At 42.4% G+C, this 21963-nt stretch overlaps 1 protein-coding gene and 1 long non-coding RNA gene across 2 annotated transcripts in view; both read left to right on the forward strand.

Annotated features, from left to right (window-relative positions):
• LOC143818194 (uncharacterized) overlaps positions 1 to 4268 on the forward strand; it is a 4489-nt gene extending 221 nt beyond the window's left edge. The window contains exons 1-3 of the long non-coding RNA XR_013224374.1: positions 1 to 1748; positions 1849 to 1995; positions 3233 to 4268. The exon at positions 1 to 1748 is cut by the window's left edge and continues 221 nt beyond it. This is a non-coding gene — a long non-coding RNA (uncharacterized LOC143818194). The remainder of the gene's footprint in view (positions 1749 to 1848; positions 1996 to 3232) is intronic.
• Positions 1 to 21963, forward strand: part of SLC9A1 (solute carrier family 9 member A1) — a 148027-nt gene that overhangs the window by 71506 nt on the left and 54558 nt on the right. The window contains exons 5-6 of the mRNA XM_077295681.1: positions 18621 to 18814; positions 20930 to 21019. Coding sequence (XP_077151796.1) covers positions 18621 to 18814; positions 20930 to 21019 — 284 coding nt within the window. The remainder of the gene's footprint in view (positions 1 to 18620; positions 18815 to 20929; positions 21020 to 21963) is intronic.

Below are 21963 nucleotides of genomic sequence, written 5' to 3' on the forward strand. Positions count from 1 at the left end.
TTTTTTAAATTCTGACACTGTGTCTTTGCGGTAATAACGTTGAAAATCTGAAAATCTTCAACGTATCCCAGTGATTCTGAGAGTTTTTTCGTGATATGTTGTCCTTCATATTAGTGGTAAATTTAGGTAGATATTTGCATTTATTTATGAAAATATCAAATTTTACAATTTCAACAATTTGCAATTTTAAAACTTTAAATTTTTATACGCTATAAACCAGAGAGTTATGTTACACAAAATAGATAATAAACATTTGCCACATGTCTACTTCACGTAAGAGTCATTTTTGAAACATTAATTTTTATTTATTTTTTTTGTTCGGTAAAGCATTTATCAACAATTTTTCATTTCTCCAGCAAAATTTACAAAACCATTTTTTTAGGGACTACATCCTTTTTGAAGTGACTTTGAGGGCCTATATGATAGAAAATACTCCAAAGTGACACCATTTTCAAAACTACACCTGTCAACGTGCTCAAAACCACATTCAAGAAGTTTATTAATCCCTTAGGAATGAAAGAATTGTGACAATTTTTCTTTCCCACCAAAATTTTGATTTGGCCTCAAATTTTGCATTTTCAAAAGGGTAACAGGAGGAGAAAATGGACCATGCAATTTGTTGTGCATTTTCTCCTGAGTGCCCATATACCTCATATGTGGTGGAAAACTGCTGTTTTGCTACACTGCAGGGCTCGAAAGGGAAGGGAGCACTCTTCAACTTTTTGGAGCTCAAAATTGGCTTGAATAGATAGCAAACGCCATATTTTCAGCATAAATGAGTACACCCCCTTTTGAAAAGTAAGATTTTAATTAATTTGTTACTGAACACAACAACAATTTCCAAAATTTCTTAAGACTGACTTTCATAGAACATTTTTTAACCCATAACATGAAAGTGAGGGTAATATAACTTTCGATACAAAATCTTCAGTTTTAATCAAATTGGTTGATTCAAAAATGAATACACCCACATCAAAAATTACTTCATTTAGTATTTTGTATGATCTATATAATTTTCAAGGATATCGCCAAGTCTTCTAGGCATGGAATGAGCAAGTTTTTACATTCTTCAATAAAGACTACTTTAGTGCCTGGATTCTGGATGGAAAGTGATGCTCAACTTGCCTCTTCAGAATTCCCCATAAGGCTATGTGCACACATTGCGGATTTACCTGCAGATTTTTCCAAACAGAATCCGCATGTCTTGGCAGAAAACGCAAGTGCGGTTTTGACATGTTTTTTTTATGCTGTTTTCATTGCGGTTTTTCCTGCAGAATTTTCTGCGTTTTTCACACCAATAAAGCTATAAACTTGACAAACTTCACTAAGAAAAAAAAAAATTTGATGTCATTTCCTAGTTCAACCCCTTCTTCTTCCATTCTCCATTTTGGAAACACACGCCAATAATGAGTGAAAGTTGGCTCCAAGATGAGAGCGCTCAGCAGAGCACAGAGCGGAGCCAAGATCAGAGGCCGCAGCTACAGCTCCGCAGGCCCTACAGGATTCTGATGCTGGGGTGCTGCTGCAAATCCTCAATCATCACAGAGAGCAGGTAGGCTAAAGTAGATATCAAAAAATCTTTACATGTATTTTTTTTACTGTGTTGTATTCTAATCAATTTTTTTATTTTTTATTTTAGGCACAGCAGCAAAGGAAAAGGCGAGCGCCAAAAGAATGTGGGTGTACCCTCTGGTAGCTGAGCGCACAGAGAAGGGGCACTTTTATGTGCTTTACACCGATTTGAGGAGGTAAGTTGCAAAATATCTAAAGACCATTTCCGAATTAAAATGTGTTTCCAAACATTTTTTCATATGTAAGTAACCATTCTTTTTCCTGTCAAATTTTCAGATTTCCGGATAAATTTGTTTCCTTCTGCCGTCTCACTATCCCGGCTTTTGATAGACTGCTTCACATTCTGTCACCTCATCTGACATTGAGTGATACGGTGATGAGGAAGGCCATCTCTGCTGAGGAAAGGCTGCTCATCACCTTGCGGTAAGTAACTGATTTTTTGTTTGAATGTCATTAGGGCTCTTTGACACGTTAGTGTGTCCTGTATGTGTGATGAAAGTTTTCACATGTCCCAGGCACACTGACACACGTAGACCCACTCAAATTAATGGGTCTATGCACATATCATCATGTTTTCGTGTGTCCATGGGCAAAACACGCTGACATGTCAGATTTTTACCTTTACCACGGTCCAAAAAGTGTCCCGCACACAGAGAAAACACATTGATGTCCTCTGTGTGACACGTATTGCACTGGTGAAGCAGCAGTACAGAAAGCGCTGTTACCTGGTGGAAGGTGATGAAGATGCTGTCCTCATTCTCCCCTGCTCTGCATGATTTCAGCGCCATCAGGGAAGAACGGGCTTTGTCTTCAGCACCTGCCACCGTGTAACTGCGCTTACTGTAGCGCTTTTTCCCTGCTAGCCATCCGTGTGGTAATGATGCAGCAGGCGGTTGCCACATGTTTGCCGCACAGACACATGGACATGGATATCTCTGGTACAGTGTATTACGGTACCTGAAATATTATGTTTAAAACACGCCAGGAACCTGTCAGCATTTTTGGCTGCTAGAAGATACGGCCACTGTCTTCCAGGGCTTATCTACAGCATTCTATAATTAAGCCCCCGGGTCAGTGGAGATAGATAAGAAAAATTTGACACATAATTTGGATTATACCCGTGGGCGGGGCGCTATCTTGTGATCTTATGCGATAGCTGTGTCGCAGGTGCGGCGCCTCCCTTCTTCTTGTGAATCCACTCTCCTGCTTGCTTCATCGCTCTACTGCGCAGGCGTACTTTTGTGTCCTGGTGAGGATAGAGCAAAGTCCGGAGTTGTGCACACGCTGGGCCTCTCAGACCTTTCCTAGTGCTTGCTCACTGCAGTAATTTGTTCTGCCCTCAACAGGCCAGATAAGTACGGCTGAGCAGCGTTGAAGCAAGCAGGAGGGTGGCGGCGTTGCCAAAAGACTGGAGTGGACGGACACGGACCTGCAAGTCCCATCTGACGTGACCGCCCCACGCAGTTGTCTTATTTTTTTTTTATTTTGGTTAATTTTTTTAAACCCTTCGTGTTGGACCGGTGTGTTATGGCCAGCATTATAGATTGCTTCAGAAAAGACCTGAAAGATGGTGGCTGCATATTATATCGCCCATAACTGCTGACAGGTTTCCTTACATTTTTGTGTGACATTTCTAATAATATTTTCTTTTTCTTTGCAGATTTTTGGCCACAGGAGAGAGCTATACATCACTACACCTCTAATTTAGACTTGGTAAATCCACCATCTCTAAAATTGTGAGGTGCACATGTAACATGATTTGGCAGAAGTTGCAGCCCATTGTGACGCCTTCCCCAACCTAGGAGACGTGGCTGCAGGTTGCAGCAGGCTTTCAGTCTATGGCCAATTTCCCAAACTGCATAGGTGCAGTCGATAGTAAACATGTAAGGGTTCAGCAGCCACCACGATCAGGATCACGCTTTTTTAATTATAAAAAGTACCATATTTTTTGCTTTGTAAGATGCTCCGGATTATAAGACGCACCCCAAATTTTGAGGACAAAAATAGGAAAAAAACTTTTTTATAAATTGGTGGTGCTTTTTATAATCCATGCGTCTTATTGCTTACCGGGGGTGGTGGCTGCGGTGAAGAGGGGTCCCAGGGTCGCTGCTGGAAGGAGGCAGGAGTGAAGCATTGCTTCAGGCTGGGATAATAATAATAATAATTTTATTTATATAGCACCAACATATTCCGCAGCGCTTTACAAATTATAGTGGGGACAATAGAGTACAGACAATAGACATTACAGCATAACAGAAATCACAGTTCAAAACAGATACCAATAGGAGTGAGGGCCCAGCTCGCAAGCTTACAACCTATAGGAAAAAGGGAGACACAATTGGTGGATGGTAACAATTGCTTTAGTTGTTCGGACCAGCCATAGTGTAAGGATCGGGTGTTCATGTAAAGCTGCATGAACCAGTTAACAGCCTAAGTATGAAACAGTACAGACACAGAGGGCTATTAACTGTATGAAGTGTATGAGAACATGATGTGAGGAACCTGGTTATGGTTTAAGGGTTTTTTTTGTTTGTTTTTTTTTTTTTTTATGGGCCACACAGGGATAGTTAGGTTAATGCGTTGAGGCGGTAGGCCAATCTGAACAAATGAGTTTTTAGGGCACGCTTAAAACTGTGGGGATTAATCGTATTAACCTAGGTAGTGCATTCCAAAGAATCGGCGCAGCACGTGTAAAGTCTTGGAGACGGGATGAGGGGGTCTGCAGGTGTCGTGTGCTGCAGGGGGGTTCCTGTGCTGCAGGGGTGTCTCCGGTGCTGCGAGGGCTCTATCGACATTTTGTGAAAGGCCAGAGCCCCCCCGGCAGTTCCTCCATGCTTTTCTGTGAGGTGGACTTCGGAAAAATGGCCGCCGTTAGGTGGCACATGCGCAGATGGAGATCTTGGGACCAAGATCTCGAGAGATGAGATCTCAGCCCTGAAATCTTATCTCCTGAGATCTTGGTGCCGAGATCTCTATCTGCGCATGCGCCGCCTCCCGGCAGCCATTTTCCCGGAGTCCGTCGCACAGGAAAGCATGGACGAACTGCTGGGGGCTCTGGCTTTTCACAAAATGTCGGCAGAGACTCCAGCATCATCCTGGAAAGCAGCCGACACCCTGGGCAGCGGCGGCGGACACCCCCCTCATCCCAGCCTGCAATGGTAACGGTAAGCTGTATGTCCCCAAATTTGGGGGAAATAAAGTGCATCTTGCAAAGAGAAAAATATGGTATTTTTCTGTGGTCCTGATGGTGGTGGCTGATGCCCATTACAAATTTGTTGCCACTGATGTTGGTGGCTATGGCAGTACTGGGGACTCTCGGGTGTTGCGAACATCACAGATTGGTCTGCAAATTCTTCGAGATTGCAGAACGCTTTCAGCCCCACGACCTTTGCCGGGTTCCACACATCCAGTGCCCTTTGTGATGGTATCGGATGAGGCGTTTCCCTTAATGACAACCCTGCTGTGCCCATAGCCACGAAGGAGACTGAATGCCTGCCGGAGGATTTTTAATTATCGGCTGAGTCGTGCACGTAGATATGTGGAATGCACTTTTGGGATCATGAGTAGTCAGTGGAGGATCTTTCACACACCCATCCATTTGGACACAGCATGCCTTAATCACAGCGTCAACGGTGTCTGTGTACTCCATAACTATTCTCGTGAGTACAGCACTGATGTAGATGTGGAGTACCAGCAGCCAGTATTTAATCCAGTGGTCAACGTGGGTCTGGGAAGTCCCTCCAACTCGGGTGTGCATGTGAGAGAAACCTTCATTGAATACTTTGAGTCCAGAAGGTGCCGTGCACTGGCAATACTCCTGTGCTGGTGTTGTGCAACCTGAGCAGCAGAAAAGGATGCAACAAGATTGAGCCACCAAAAAGATGATGCCAAGATCACTATCAAATTCTGTCAGAAGAAGCCAAGTTCAATATAAAATTGTGTTTTACTTTTTTTTTTTTTTTGTTTTACATTTCATCTGGATTTGTATATAATAAAAAAATTTATTGTTAATTTCATGTGGTTAGTTTTCTATTTACCATGTGGTGTTTGTTGAAACAAATTATCATGATTCTTCTTCCAATAGTCCCGTGCCCATATACCATCATACATATCGTCCATCCTATAGTCCAGTGCCCATATATCATCATACATATCCTCCATCCTATAGTCCAGTGCCCATATACCCATCATACACATCCTCCATCCTATAGTCCAGTGCCCATATACCATCATACATATCCTCCATCCTATAGTCCAGTGCCCATATACCATCATACATATCCTCCATCCTATAGTCCAGTGCCCATATACCATCATAAATATCCTCCATCCTATAGTCCAGTGCCCATATACCCATCACACATCCTCCATCCTATAGTCCAGTGCCCATGTACCATCATACATATCCTCCATCCTATAGTCCAGTGCCCATGTACCATCATACATATCCTCCATCCTATAGTCCAGTGCCCATATACCATCATACATATCCTCCATCCTATAGTCCAGTGCCCATATACCCTTCATACACATCCTCCATCCTATAGTCCAGTGCCCATGTACCATCATACATATCCTCCATCCTATAGTCCAGTGCCCATGTACCATCATACATATCCTCCATCCTATAGTCCAGTGCCCATATACCCATCATACACATCCTCCATCCTATAGTCCAGTGCTTATATACCATCATACACATCCTCCATCCTATAGTCCAGTGCCCATGTACCATCATACATATCCTCCATCCTATAGTCCAGTGCCCATATACCATCATACATATCCTCCATCCTATAGTCCAGTGCCCATATACCATCATACATATCCTCCATCCTATAGTCCATCGCTCATATACCCATGACACAGTCATACATAGAGGCCTTGTCTAGTCCCTTTATGCTAAAGTATATAAAAAAACAAAAATGACATTTTTAAATATAACTTTATTTTAAAACGAATAAAGAAATCATGACAAACATTGTCATTCTTTTTTCAATATGAAAAAATAATAAACTTTTGCCCAAAGAAATACATTTTTGGACCACATAACAAAACATTTGCCAGGCAAAGTTTATTGCTCTCTTGGTACTGAAGTGGGCCTTTTTGTGGCAACGTCCAGCTCTGCCTGGCAGACTGGAAATATTTTCAACCAAAATTGCATATTAATGTAAGTACTGATAGTCCGAGCAATACGCATGGGAGGTAGCAGGATCAGTAGGGAAAGTGGCAGTCAGTGAGGGTCCCAGCCTTTGTGTGTTTCCTGCCTCAGAATTATGAGAATAAGTGCTGACTGGTCTGCTGTTTTGGTCTTGGACGGAAAAGTCCAAAAAACCCCATCAATACGTCTTCATACGGCGCAATTGGAGGAGGGTCCTCCAAAGCTGTCAGTGATATCTGTACCATAGTCATAAAAATTGACTGCCTATCCAGTGGTAGTGAGCGAGCCTTCCTTGCAATTGTCAAGGCAACAAAATCAAAGTGATTTTTTGATCAAATCCAGGGTATCATTAGCAATTTTAACTGTTTTATCATTTTTTTCTTACTTTTTTTTTTGGTTCGGCTCTTCTGCCACTGGATAGGCAGCTCTTTCTCTCCTCTCTGCTACAATAGCTTCTGCGGAACCAGATGCTCCAACAACTGCTGAAGTTGATGTGCCTGCAGCAGCTGCTGAAGATGTGGCACCAGCAGAAGCTGTTGCAACAGATGGAGAACTAGTGCCAACAGCTCCAGAGGAATTTCCTGGTCCATCCTCTGATTCCTCATCAGAAGGAGGCCCATGAGGAGAAATGTTCCCTTCAGTCCTGTGTGAAAAAAAAGAAAATAATAAATTATTACGGTATTTTTCCAAAGCTGCGGAGGAGCAACGCTTTGGACGCAGCAAAAAGGCCGCGCCGCCCTAATCGCGGCCCCCTTTTTTGTTTGTGTGGTGATAGCGCATGTTTTCATTTTACACATGCCTTATCACCACATCCTATCAATACACTGTGATAGTTATTTTGCGGAGTCAGAGCGCCAACACAAGATAAATAGACATGCTGTGGTGTCAAAAGACGCGGCGCATGTCCGGTGACATAGGTCTGAAACCTCCATCTTTGAAAGCATAGTGGAGATGGGATTTCTGAAAATTCCCTCCACTATGCTGTAACATCTGGATTCTGCGTATTGAACGCTGTGGCTGTACGCATCGTTCAATACGCAGCCAACTGTGCTACACCACATGGAAACATAGAGGCTACATGTAAAGTTAATTAAAGATTTCTCTATTTTTTGTTTACAAATTACCTCCGCAATGTCCTGCTTATGACCAGAAACTGCAATCTAATATATAAAGCTGAATGTGTGTGTGTGTGTATGTATGTATGTATGTATGTCCGGGATTGGCATCTGAACCGTAGCAGCTACAGCCACAAAATTTTGCACAGTCACACGTCTGGACCCCGAGAGCGTCATAGGCTATGTTGTGAGGTGAAATTTTAACCCCGCGCTTTCCAATTCACCAAACAATTTTGCCCCTATCTACATAATGGGGAAAAAGTGAAAGGAAAAGTGTTGGAGGCGTCGCAGCTACAGGCACAAAATTTTGCACAGTCACACGTCTGGACCCTGAGAGCGTCAAAGCTATATTGTGAGGTGAAATTTTAACCCCGCGCTTTCCAAGTCACCAAACAATTTTGCCCCTATCTACATAATGGGGAAAAAATGAAAGGAAAAGTGTTGGAGGCAAATTAACAGCTGCCAGATGTGAACAAGGGGGACTTAAAGAATGACAGCGATGGCACCAAAGAGTATATACTGTACAGTTGCTAAGGTGGGGCCCCAACATGGGATAATCACACCACCACGGGGATATGAACACACACACAAAATGCGCCACACACTACCACGTGCTCGAACACATATACCACCCTCAGTGCACATTTCACCACACATACACCAACCTCGCCACATAAAAGTAGAAACACAAAAGTCGCCGCTCAAAACTCGCCACGCGCAAAACTCTCCACATGCAAAACTCGCCACACGTGCAAAACTCGCCACACGCAAAACTTGCACACGCAGAAAAATTGCCACACGCAGAAAAATTGCCACATGCACAAAAGTTGCAACACATGCAAAAGTTGCCTCACACAAAACTTGCACATACTCAAAAGGCACCACACATAAAACTCGCCACGCGCAAAACTCGCCATGCGCAAAACTTGCTGCACACAACTTGCTACACTAACCTGTCACATGCAACTCGACACACAAAAAGTTGCTACACGCATGTCGCCACACAAAACTCATCTCACAAAAGTCCCTACATGCATGTCGCCACACGCAACTCAACACACACAACTTGACACACGAAACTCGCCCTAAAACACACACAAGTCTGGTATCCTTCAAAAATAAAAATCTGATTAATAAGCAGACAAACTACAAGAGCAACAAATGTACCATATAGGAATCCGGCAGCTGTCAGTCACATGACCAGTCTATTATGTGTATGTGTGAGCTAATATATACTGCCAGGGGGTGGGCTTACTGTTGGCTGGGGATTTATCAGGCTGCCATTTTAGCTTACAAATACTGAGGTAAAAATACTGACCAAATAACGTGTGAACGAGGGCTAATACAGGAGGAGATGACATACAGCTATATACTATATACAGGAGATGACACACAGGTATATACTATTTACAGGGGAGATGACACACAGGTATATACTATATACAGGAGGAGATGACACACAGATATATACTATATACAGGAGAGATGACACACAGGTATATACTATATAGAGGAGGAGATGACATACAGGTACATACTACATACAGGAGGAGATGACATACAGGTATATACTATATACAGGAGGAGATGACACACAGGTATATACTATATACAGGAGCAGATTACCTACAGGTATATAGTATATACAGGAGGAGATGACACAGGTATATGCTATGTATAGGAGGAGATGACATACAGGTATATACTATATACAGGAGATGACACACAGATATATACTATATATAGGTGAGATGACACACAGGTATATACTATATACAGGAGATTACATACAGGTATATCTAATATATAAAGCTGAATGTGTGTATGTATGTATGTGTGTATGTCCGGGATTGGCATCTGTACCGTCGCAGCTACAGCCACAAAATTTTGCACAGTCACACGTCTGGACCCCGAGAGCGTCATAGGCTATGTTGTGAGGTGAAATTTTAACCCCGCGCGTTCCAATTCACCAAACAATTTTGCTCCTATCTACATAATGGGGAAAAAGTGAAGGGAAAAGTGTTGGAGGAAAATTGACAGCTGCCAGATGTGAACAATGAGGACTTAAAGAATGAGAGCGATGGCGACAAAGAGTATATACCGTACAGTTGCTAAGGTGGGGCCCCGACATGGGATACTCACCACACACGGGGATATGAACACAAACACAAAATGCGCCACACACTACCACGTGCTTGAACACATATACCACCCTCAGCACACATTTCACCACACACACACACCAACCTCGCCACATAAAAGTCGAAACACAAAAGTCACCACTCAAAACTCGCTACATTCAAAACTCGCCATATGCAAAACTAGGCTCACGCAAAACTCGCCACACGTGCAAAACTCACCTCATGGAAAACTCACCTCATGCAAAACTTGCACACACAGAAAAATTGCCACATGTACAAAAGTTGCACCACATGCAAAAGTTGCCTCACACAAAACTTGCACATACTCAAAATGCACCACACATAAAACTCGCCACGCGCAAAACTCGCCATGCACAAATCTTGCTGCACACAACTTGCTACACTAACCTGTCACATGCAACTCAACACACAAAATGTTGCTACACGCATGTCGCCACACAAAACTCATCTCACAAAAGTCGCTACATGCATGTCGCCACACGCAACTCAACACACACAACTTGACACATAAAACTCGCCCTAAAACACACACAAGTCTGGTATTGTCCTTCAAAAATAAAAATCTGATTAATAAGCAAACTACAAGAGCAACAAATGTACCATATAGGAAATACGGCAGCTGTCAGTCACATGACCTGTCTATTATGTGTATGTGTGAGCTAATATATACTGCCAGGGGGGAGGGCTTCCTGTTGGCTGGGGATTTATCAGGCTGCCAATAGCAACCAATCACAGCTCAGCTTCTATTTTGCTACAGTTAATTAACCTGAGCTCTGATTGGTTAATATAGGCAACAAAGACATTCTCAGTATAACAAAGCTAATATATGTTGTGAAATGCTTCTATTTGCTTAGTTTTTGCCTTTTAATAATTACATTTCTATCTATTTGTTTTGTGGTTTTTGTGTGCAGAATAAATTTTTGTTAACACATTCTATTTTGCTAACAGCAGTCATTAACCCGGGCGAAGCCGGGTAGTACAGCTAGTTCCTCATAAAATGGAAACATTTTGCGCCTGGGTGAGGAGCCACTTCTATCACAAGTGTTAACAAATTTAGTGAACCGGTCCCTCACCGACATCCACCTCTGTTTAATCTCTCTCTAAAAAATATTTTAAAAAAATATCAATCTTAGTCAATTTTGTAGAAAGTATAATATTAACCCCTTCATGACCCAGCCTATTTTGGCCTTAATGACCTTGCCATTTTTTGCAATTCTGACTAGTGTCCCTTTATGAGGTAATAACTCAGGAACGCTTCAACGGATCCTTGCGGTTCTGAGATTGTTTTTTCGTGACATATTGGGCTTCATGTTAGTGGTAAATTTAGGTCGATAATTTCTGAGTTTATTTGTGAAAAAAACGGAAATTTGGCGAAAATTTGGAAAATTTTGCAATTTTCACATTTTTAATTTTTATTCTGTTAAACCAGAGAGTTATGTGACACAAAATAGTTAATAAATAACATTTCCCACATGTCTACTTTACATCAGCACAATTTTGGAAATAAATTTTTTTTTTGCTAGGAAGTTATAAGGGTTAAAATTTGACCAGTGATTTCTCATTTTTACAACAAAATTTACAAAACCATTTTTTTTAGGGACCACCTCACATTTGAAGTCAGTTTGAGGGTTCTATATGGCTGAAAATACCCAAAAGTGACACCATTCTAAAAACTGCACCCCTCAAGGTGCTCAAAACCACATTCAAGAAGTTTATTAACCCTTCAGGTGTTTCACAGCAGCAGAAGCAACAAATAGGGGAAAAATTAACATTTAACTTTTTAGTCACAAAAATGATCTTTTCGCAACAATTTTTTTATTTTCCCAAGGGTAAAAGGAGAAACTGGACCACGAAGGTTGTTGTCCAATTTGTCGTGAGTACGCTGATGCCTCATATGTGGGGGTAAACCACTGTTTGGGCGCACGGCAGGGCTCGGAAGGGAAGGAGCGCCATTTGACTTTTTGAATGAAAAATTGGCTCCAATCTTTAGCGGACACCATGTCGCGTTTGGAGAGCCCCCGTGTGCCTAAACATTGGAGCTCCCCCACAAGTGACCCCATTTTGGAAACTAGACCCCCCCAAGGAACTTATCTAGATGCATAGTGAGCACTTTGAACCCCAAGGTGCTTCACAAATTGATCCGTAAAATTTTTTTTTCACAAAAAATTTCTTTTAGCCTCAATTTGTTCATTTTCACATGGGCAACAAAATAAACTGGATCCTAAAATGTATTGGGCAATTTCTCCTGAGTACACTGATAGCTCACATGTGGGGGTAAACCACTGTTTGGGCACACGGCAGGGCTCGGAAGGGAAGGAGCGCCATTTGACTTTTTGAATGAAAAATTAGCTCCAATCGTTTGGAGAGCCCCTGTGTGCCTAAACATTGGAGCTTCCCCACTTGTGACTCCATTTTGGAAACTAGACCTCCCATGGAACTAATATAGATGTGCGGTGACCACTTTAAACCCCCAAGTGCTTCACAGAAGTTTATAACGCAGAGCCGTGAAAATAAAAAATAATTTTTCTTTCCTCAAAAATTAATTTTTAGCCCGCAATTTTTTATTTTCACAAAAGTAACAGTAGAAATTGGACCCCAATAGTTGTTGCCCAGTTTGTCCTGAGTACACAGATACCCCATATGTGGGGGTAAACAACTGTTTGGGCACACGTCGGGGCTCGGAAGGGAAGTAGTGACTTTTGAATTGCAGACTTTGATGGAATGGTCTGCGTGCGTCACGTTGCGTTTGCAGAGCCCCTGATGTGCCTAAACTGTAGAAACCCCCCACAAGTGACCCCATTGTGGAAACTAGACCCCCCCAAGGAACTTATCTAGATATGTGGTGAGCACTTTGAACCCCCAAGTGCTTTACAGAAGTTTACAACGCAGAGCTGTGAAAATAAAAAATCATTTTTCTTTCCTCAAAAATGATGTTTAGCAAGCATTTTTTTATTTTCACAAGGGTAGCAGGAGAAATTGGACCCCAATAGTTGTTGCCCAGCTTGTCCTGAGTATGCTGATACCCCATATGTGGGGGTAAACCACTGTTTGTGCACACGTCGGGGTTCGGAAGGGAAGTAGTGATTTTTGAAATGCAGACTTGATACTTGATAGAATGGTCTGCAGGCGTCACATTGCGTTTGCAGAGCCCCTGATGTGCCTAAACTGTAGAAACCCCCCACAAGTGACCCCATTGTGGAAACTAGACCCCCCCAAGGAACTTATCTAGATATGTGGTGAGCACTTTGAACCCCCAAGTGCTTCACAGAAGTTTACAACGCAGAGCCGTGAAAATAAAAAATCATTTTTCTTTCCTCAAAAATTATGTTTTAGCAAGCAATTTTTTATTTTCACAAGGGTAGCAGGAGAAATTGGACCCCAATAATTGTTGCCCAGTTTGTCCTGAGCATGCTGTTACCCCATATGTGGGGGTAAACCACTATTTTGGGCGCACGTCGGTGCTCGGAAGGGAGGGAGCACCATTTGACTTTTTGAATACAAGATTGACTGGAATCAATGGTGGCGCCATGTTGTGTTTGGAGACCCCTGATGTGCCTAAACAGTGGAAACACCTCAATTCTAACGCCAACACTAACCCCAACACACCCCTAACCCCAACTCTAGCCATAACCCTAATCACAACCCTAACCCAAACACACCCCTAACCACAACCCCAACACACCCCTAACCCTAATCCCAACCCTATCCCCAACACACCCCTGACCCTAACCATAACCCTAACCACAGCCTAATCTTAACCCTATTTCCAACCATAGCCCTAATTCCAACCCTAACTCTAATTCCAACCCTAACCCTAAGGCTATGTGCCCACGTTGCGGATTCGTGTGAGATTTTTCCCCACCATTTTTGAAAAATCCGCAGGAAAAAGGCACTGCGTTTTACCTGCGGATTTACCGCGGATTTCCAGTGTTTTTTGTGCGGATTTCACATGCGGATTCCTATTGAGGAACAGGTGTAAAACGCTGCGGAATCCGCACAAAGAATTGACATGCTGCGGAAAATACAGCACAACGTTTCTGCGCGGTATTTTTCGCACCATGGGCACAGCGGATTTGGTTTGCCATAGGTTTACATGGTACTGTAAACCTGATGGGAAACTGCTACGAATCCGCAGCCAAATCCGCACCGTGTGCACATACCCTAATTCTGACCCTAACCCTAGCCCTAACCCTAACCCTAGTGTAAAAAAATATATATATTTTCTTTATTTTATTATTGTCTCTACCTATGGGGGTGATAAAGGGGGGGGGGTTATTTATTATTTTTTTATTTTGATCGCTGTGATAGAACCTATCACAGCGATCAAAATGTACCTGTAACGAATCGGCCGGCAGATTCGGCGGGCGCACTGCGCATGCGCCCGCCATTTTGGAAGATGGCGGTGCCCATGGAGCACACGGACGGACACCGGGAGGGACACCGGAAGTATGGTCGGTAACTATGAGGGGGGGATCGGACAGCGGGGGGAGGGATCTGACTGCGGGGGGAGCGGACAGGAGGACGGAGGGGAGCGGAGGACAGCAATTACAAGACGGAGGACCGTGGGGGCAAGATCGGTGGCGGTGGAGGGGGGCAGATCGCGATCTCCAGCCATGGCTGATGCTATTGCAGCATCAGCCATGGCTGGATTGTAATATTTCACCAATTTTCATTGGTGAAATATTACTATCGCTCTGATTGAAAGTGAAAGTGAAACGTCACTTTCAACAGCCAATCAGAGCGGTTGTAGCCATGGGGGGGCGAAGCCACCCCCCCCGGGCTCAAGTACCACTCCCCCTGTCCCTGCAGGTCGGGTGAAATTACAGTTAACCCTTTCACCCGGCCTGCAGGAGCGCGATCCGACCATGACGCATATGCTGCGTCACAGGTCGGATTGGCACAGGTTTTCATGACGCATACGCTGCGTCAAAGGTCGGGAAGGGGTTAATAATCCAATAGTATTAATAAAGAGTAAATTAAACACACAGACACTAGAAAAAAGTATTTTAATGAAATAATGACAGTGTTTTTGACCATAATTTTATTTCACACTCAATCCAAGCGTAGCCCTCGTTCTCCTGGAAAAAAGTTAAAAATAACAAACGAAATTTATACTCCCTGATCCGATGTAGTCCATAACGAGTGACCCACGATGATCTGCCATGGAGAACAGATTTGCTCTCCACGGCTCCAGCAACACACTGACAGGAGCCATGGCTCCTGCAGTGTGTAACTGCGCATGCGTGAGAGTTTACCGGAGTGTATTGACTCCGGTACTCTTGCTCTATGGCACATCTGCGTGGGCAAATTTTCACGCAGCTCTAGTGCCGTTAAATGACAGGCCGGAGCTGGGAAACTGCAATACACTGCCAGAAGCATAGCTCCCGGTAGTGTATCGTTGGAGGACGGAACAGATCGGCGTCGGACACTCCTTATGGGATTTCTGCAGACACGGAGTATAAATTTGTGTTTTGTTTTTTTTGGATTTTTTCCTAAGGGACCGAGGGCTTCGCGGAGGTGTATGGTGAGTATGTACTCTGTTGTATGTACTGTCTGTCATATATTTTACATGTATTATATATGTGTATTGTATGTGTTATGTGTTTTACTCACAATTATACTCAGTCGCCGGACACAAGGACTACTCTCCCATTCTAATACCGGATGGGAGCAGTAGTCACATATGGCGACTGAGTACAATTAGGTCACACTATCGTTGCATGGGAACAGACGCACACAGACAGACACAGACAACAGACTTCACACACACAGACACACACATACATACAGTACCATGTCAATCAGACGCCCAACATCAATCCCCATGCGGCGATACGACTCCATGACGGTGACTTCCCACAGCGGTTGCCGGGAATGGTCAGAGGCCCAGTCCCTGCGCACTGCAGTACTTTGCTCTGCCCTCATCAGGGCAGACAAAGTACGCCTGCACAGGAGCCACGGCAAGAGGACAAGAAGAGGACTTGATCGTATGAAGATGGGAGTCGCTGGACTGCGACGCCAATCGGACCATAACTGGACCGTCCCTGGGTGAGTATAATATAACCTGTTTTTCTTATCTTTCAGACTACATCGGTGGCTTATCTACAGCATTACAGAATGCTGTAGATTAGCCCCTGATGCCGGTGGCCTTAGTTTATAGGCCATTTTTGGGGTGACAGATTCCCTTTAAAGTGCAATATACTGTAGTATAGCCACAGTTGGCTGAAAATTTGGAAGGTCCTTTTAGTAGGCGGACATTGTGTAGAACACATAAAGGTACATGTAACCTGGTAATAAGGAAAATCCTGCAACCCTAATGGAAATTCCGCAATATGAAAGAAAATAAGGTGAAGTGAGATATCAATTGGAACCAACCTGCAACGGACGTGGAAAGAGGGAGAGCCCAACGTGTGTTTCGCACACTGCTTCAGGGGGCGTGATGTCATGGGCTAAGGTGCAAGTTTATATACCCTGAACTGCGCATTGCTGGTGCGGAACTTCCGGTGACACTGTGGGGATCGGAAGCCGGGGAGTCAGCACCCGACATCACAGGTTCACGCCCACCACTGACACATGGGGGGGCCTGAAGTGCGACGTCAAAGGACACGTATCCACAGCAACGGAGCCACAGCAGTCAGAGGATATTGCAGCAGGTGTGTGAAGATGTAAACGGAGCCTTTGTGTGAAGAAATAGAGCATATAGGTAAACAAATAGAATGTCGAAGTGCAGAAAAAGTGCACACACCTTGATAGGTGAGGGGAAGTGAAACACGAGTGAAAATACTAGTGTGACATCCTAAAGGAAATAGAAATGGGAAAAGTGAAAAAAGAAAAGGCAAAGATCAATATGTATATTTATTAGGGGCACTTTATATAGTACATTTGCTCACCAAGATATAATAATAAAAATAAGAAGAGGATATAAAGATCCCATATAAAATACATGAGAACAATGTGCACAATAAATATAATTATATATGGTGCAACCACACATAATAAGCAATGTGGCATATATGAATATAAATAGAAGTAAAAAACAACGTATATATTATATTAAACTCCCTAGAGTAGTAATATCACAATAACCGTATGTATAAAGACACAAGACAATGACCTAAAAAAATAATATATATATATATATATATATATATATATATATATATATATATATATGTATATATGTGTGATACACATAATGGTTACAGACAAACAATAACAAATAAGACAATCAGGAGATAACCACTCTCCGGCTCCAATTTTCTTAATAACCAGAGAAGGATCCCTCCACATACCCAGGGAATTAAACAAGGAAGATCAATCGCAACTAGACTTGCACATATAAATATATATAAATGTATTCCTTTGCGACGCCATAAAGTTTTGAAGCTGACAGCATGAAATGGGAAGGGGTTTTCTTTAAAGCCTCTTTCACACTTCCGTCTTTTAGCTCCCGTCGAAATCCGTCGATTTTTGAAAAAACAGGATCCAGCCAATTTTTCTGCTGGATCCTGTTTTTTCCCATAGACTTGTATTAGCGACGGATTGTGATGGATGGCCTTCCGTTTCATCCATCGTGTACTGTATCCGCTGTCCGTCGGGCGGAGAAAACGTTCAGAGGAATGTTTTTTCTGCACTTCGGAAAATCGCTCAGCGACGGATCCTGCTCTGTCCGTCGTTGGCTATAATGGAAGCCTATGGGCGCAGGATCCGTCGCTGACTGTCAAAAGCAGGAATCCAGCGACGGGTCCCGTCTTTTGAAACTGAGCATGCGTGGAAGAATTTTGCGTCAGGGAAATGCTACTATTAATGGTAAGAATATTGCGATTTTTTTTTTTTATTATTATTTTTATTTTTAACCTGGGTTAAACCGCTGCGAAGACGCATACACAACAGGTGCATATAGCCTCGACGGGTCCATCAGAAAAACGGGCCGAGTGCACCCGTTTTTTACAATCTGCACAGGATCAGTCATTTCAATATTTTGACAGATCCTGTGCAGATTGTAAAAACGGAAGAGTGAAAGAAGCCTAAGTAATGCCCTGTGAACGATCTGCTGGACACCTGTTTAATGAATATTTAGAATTACATGCGGTTGAATTCTTGTTCATTAGTCTAAACTTTAGCTTTGCTTTTCAATAGGGTGAACTCTTTTTTGCAACATCCGCTTGAATGAATTTGTTAGGAAAATTACTTTATTGGGTGCGCAAATAGCAAATCTTTTTTTCATAGTCAATGTACCTCAAATGTGGGAGTATTTTGTAGTGTGGTATCCCACCCAAAATGTTGATTCAGAAAGGAAACTAAGGGTTTTCTGACACATCTGGTGGAGGTGTACTATTATATAATAAATATAATATTACAATTTTTACTTCTGTTTGCTTACTGAACACTAGACCTGGTGTTTGGGAAGCACAATGTATACATGTAAATGTCAGTGAACGTTACCTTGATTCTTGTTCCATATCGACTGTCATTGCAGCTGCTGATCTTTATTAGTGTTGTATCTTATTGCCCATCTATATCTATCAGGCTATAAGATCTGTAGTGCGCTTATTTGACATTCCACAAGGTAAGACTGAAGCTAACTTGAACTTTGCTGTCTTTCTGCAGGTGTCATGAGTTTGACTTGGTTTATTAACAAGTTCCGCATAGTCAAACTGACAACTAAAGACCAGTTTATTATTGCATATGGTGGCCTGCGTGGTGCCATTGCCTTCTCCCTGGGATATTTATTGCATAGTGCCAACAGACAAATGTTCCTCACTGCAATAATTACAGTCATATTCTTCACAGTGTTTGTACAGGTAACAACCATTCGCAATCTCTTAAGCTTTGGAAGAGAAATTATTCTAAAATTCACATCTACATTTCCCATTTTATGTTACGTCATGAGCAGAAAACTGAAAATGATGGGGCACTGGGTCAATTATTCAACGGACACCAATGATTTATACTGGTACATCGGGTTGGCCATCATTTTGATGCAAAGATTAGTTCTACATGTTGTGTAAATCTTCCCATCAAATATGTCTGAATTTGTGACTGAGCCTAAGGGTACCGTCACACTCTGCAACTTTCCAACGATCACGACCAGCGATACGACCTGGCCGTGATCGTTGGTAAGTCGTTGTGTGGTCGCTAGGGAGCTGTCACACAGACAGCTCTCCAGCGACCAACGATGCCGAAGGCCCCGGGTAACCAGGGTAAACATCGGGTTACTAAGCGCAGGGCCGCGCTTAGTAACCCGATGTTTACCCTGGTTACCATTGTAAAAGTAAAAAAAACCAAACAGTACATACTCACATTCCGGTGTCCGTCAGGTCCCTTGCCGTCTGCTTCCCGCACTGACTGACTCCCGGCCGTAAAGTGAAAGTAGAGCACAGTGGTGACGTCACCGCTGTGCTCTGCTCTTACTTTCCGGCCGGCAGTCAGTCAGAGCGGGAAGCAGACTGCAAGGGACCTGACGGACACCGGAATGTGAGTATGTACTGTTTTTTTTTTTTTACTTTTACAATGGTAACCACGGTAAACATCGGGTTACTAAGCGCGGCCCTGCGCTTAGTAACCTGATGTTTGCCCTGGTTACAAGCGAACGCATCGTTGGATCGGTGTCACACACACCGATCCAACGATGACAGCGGGAGATCCAGCGACGAAAGAAAGTTCCAAACGATCTGCTACGACGTACGATTCTCAGCAGGGTCCCTGATCGCTGCTGCGTGTCAGACACAGCGATATCGTATGGATATCGCTGGAATGTCACGGATCGTACCGTCGTAGCGACAAAAGTGCCACTGTGAGACAGTACCCTAAGATGCAGATGTGAATCATGCATAAAAGAATTTTAAGGTCTGAATAATCATTTGCCATTTTTGTTTTTTGACTTTTGTTTTTTATAGATCTTTTTTTGTGCCAAATTCATCAAAATAGGGTACCTGATTCATTGATTTTACTCCAAGCCCAAAGTTGTCTTTTATTTTTCTTTTTTTTCTGTCTTTAAATAATTTTGCAACATTTTAGCTGTAAATGTTGCACGTTTTGTGAAATATCAAAAAAAAAATGCACAAAAATAACTGTCCCTCAGTCAGCAGGAGTTGCTGCCAAATCTTGCGACTTTTTTTTTTTTTTTTTTTATAAGTTGCATTTCATGAACATCTCGAATAGCCATGTTGAAGTAAAAATCGGAAAACTAACTAAACTGGAAAAAAGGAGCAAACTGTCTGAATTAGTTGCAATTCACAAAAATAAGATTCTATTCTGATTTTATTCTGGTGCATGTTAGCTTTCACATTACAACTGGACTTTGTGCCAACGATTTATTTAGGGATCTGTGAATTGGTTTATCCTACTTTATTTTATGTACACTGGGGAAAATAAGTATTTGATACGCTGCCGATTGTGCAGATTTTCCCACCTACAAAGAATAGAGGTCTGTAATTTTTATCGTAGGTACACATCAACTGTGAGAGACAGAATCTAAAAATACAATTCCAGAAAATCACAGTCTATGATTTTTACATAATTTGCATTTTACTGCATGATTTGTATTTGATACAATAGAGAAACAGAACTTAATATTTTGTACAGAAACCTTTGAGAGTTTCCTAAAGAAAAACTAACAGGTCTGTGAGAGCCAGAATTCTTGCCATTTGGTAGGTGATCAAATACTTATTTCATGCAATAAAATGTAATTTAATTATTTAAAAATCATACAGTGTGATTTTCTGTATTTATTTTTAGATCCTGTCTCTCACAGTTGAAGTGTACCTATGATAAAAATTACAGACCTCTCCATTCTTTGTAGGTGGGAAAACTTGCAAAATTGGCAGTGTATCAAATACTTATTTTGCCCACTGTATATTTTTTTTATTTGTAACTTTTCATTGTACTTATTAACATGCTGCTTCTGTTTCCTAAAGGGAATGACCATTCGTCCATTGGTGGAACTTTTGGCTGTGAAAAAGAAGCAGGAGACCAAGCGTTCAATAAATGAAGAGATCCATACTCAGGTAAATGAAACAAAGGCAATGTGTTGTGTATCCTAATGCCGCATTCACTGTGGCTTATTTTCTTTATATGATTTAGTAGGGCATTTTGGAAAGGTGTTGTCATGCTGGGACATCTTTTGCCAAAGCTGTTCTTTTGGGTATGTTCACACATTCAGCATTTGTAGCAGAAATTTCTTCAAATCCTAATGTGCTGGCAGGAAAAATGCCGCGCAAAATATACACATTTTTGTTGCGTGTTTTTTATTATTATTTTTTTACATGCGTCTTTGTTGCATATTTTTCCACACTCATTAGTATGGGTGCAATGTGCAGCAAAAGCGCAAAAAAAAAATTGACATGCTGCAAATCTGTAAGGTAAAGTAAGCAATGTGTGCATGAGACTTAAAGATTCTCATTCACATTGCTGACATCTGGAAACCCTTCAGGTTTTCTAACAAAACTGCTGCACGGAAACAGCATGACAAAAACGCAACGTGTGCACACTGCCTTAAATTTGCCAAATAAGGTTTGATATAAGAGGAAAGTTTGTAAATTAACACTTTATGCCAAGTCGCATTCCCTGCCCTTACTGGCATTTGTCAGGCTGCTTCCATTATTTCTCTCCCCCTTCTAGTCTCTATGCTTACCTGCCACTCGTCTTGTTCTGTCTAGTGTCAATTGGCCAAAGCAGCCACCGCTTGGCTAGATAGCATCTGGTCCTCTGCATGCAGGTATAGATGGTGGGTGACGGAGTTGCAAGGGATCAGGTGAGTATGACTTGCTTTTTTATTTTATAACATTCTAAGCTGTTTTAAGAATGTATTTGTGGCTGGACAACGCAATTAACCGCTTCCTGACATGCGCTGTACTAGTACTGCTCTGTGGGAACTGCGGTCCCGCAAACCGCAGTACTAGTACGGCGCTGCTATTTCCGGTCACCGCGCTGCATCGCGGTGACCGGGTTA

Source organism: Ranitomeya variabilis, chromosome 3, assembly GCF_051348905.1.
Source record: "Ranitomeya variabilis isolate aRanVar5 chromosome 3, aRanVar5.hap1, whole genome shotgun sequence".
Taxonomy (NCBI): Eukaryota; Metazoa; Chordata; class Amphibia; order Anura; family Dendrobatidae; genus Ranitomeya; species Ranitomeya variabilis.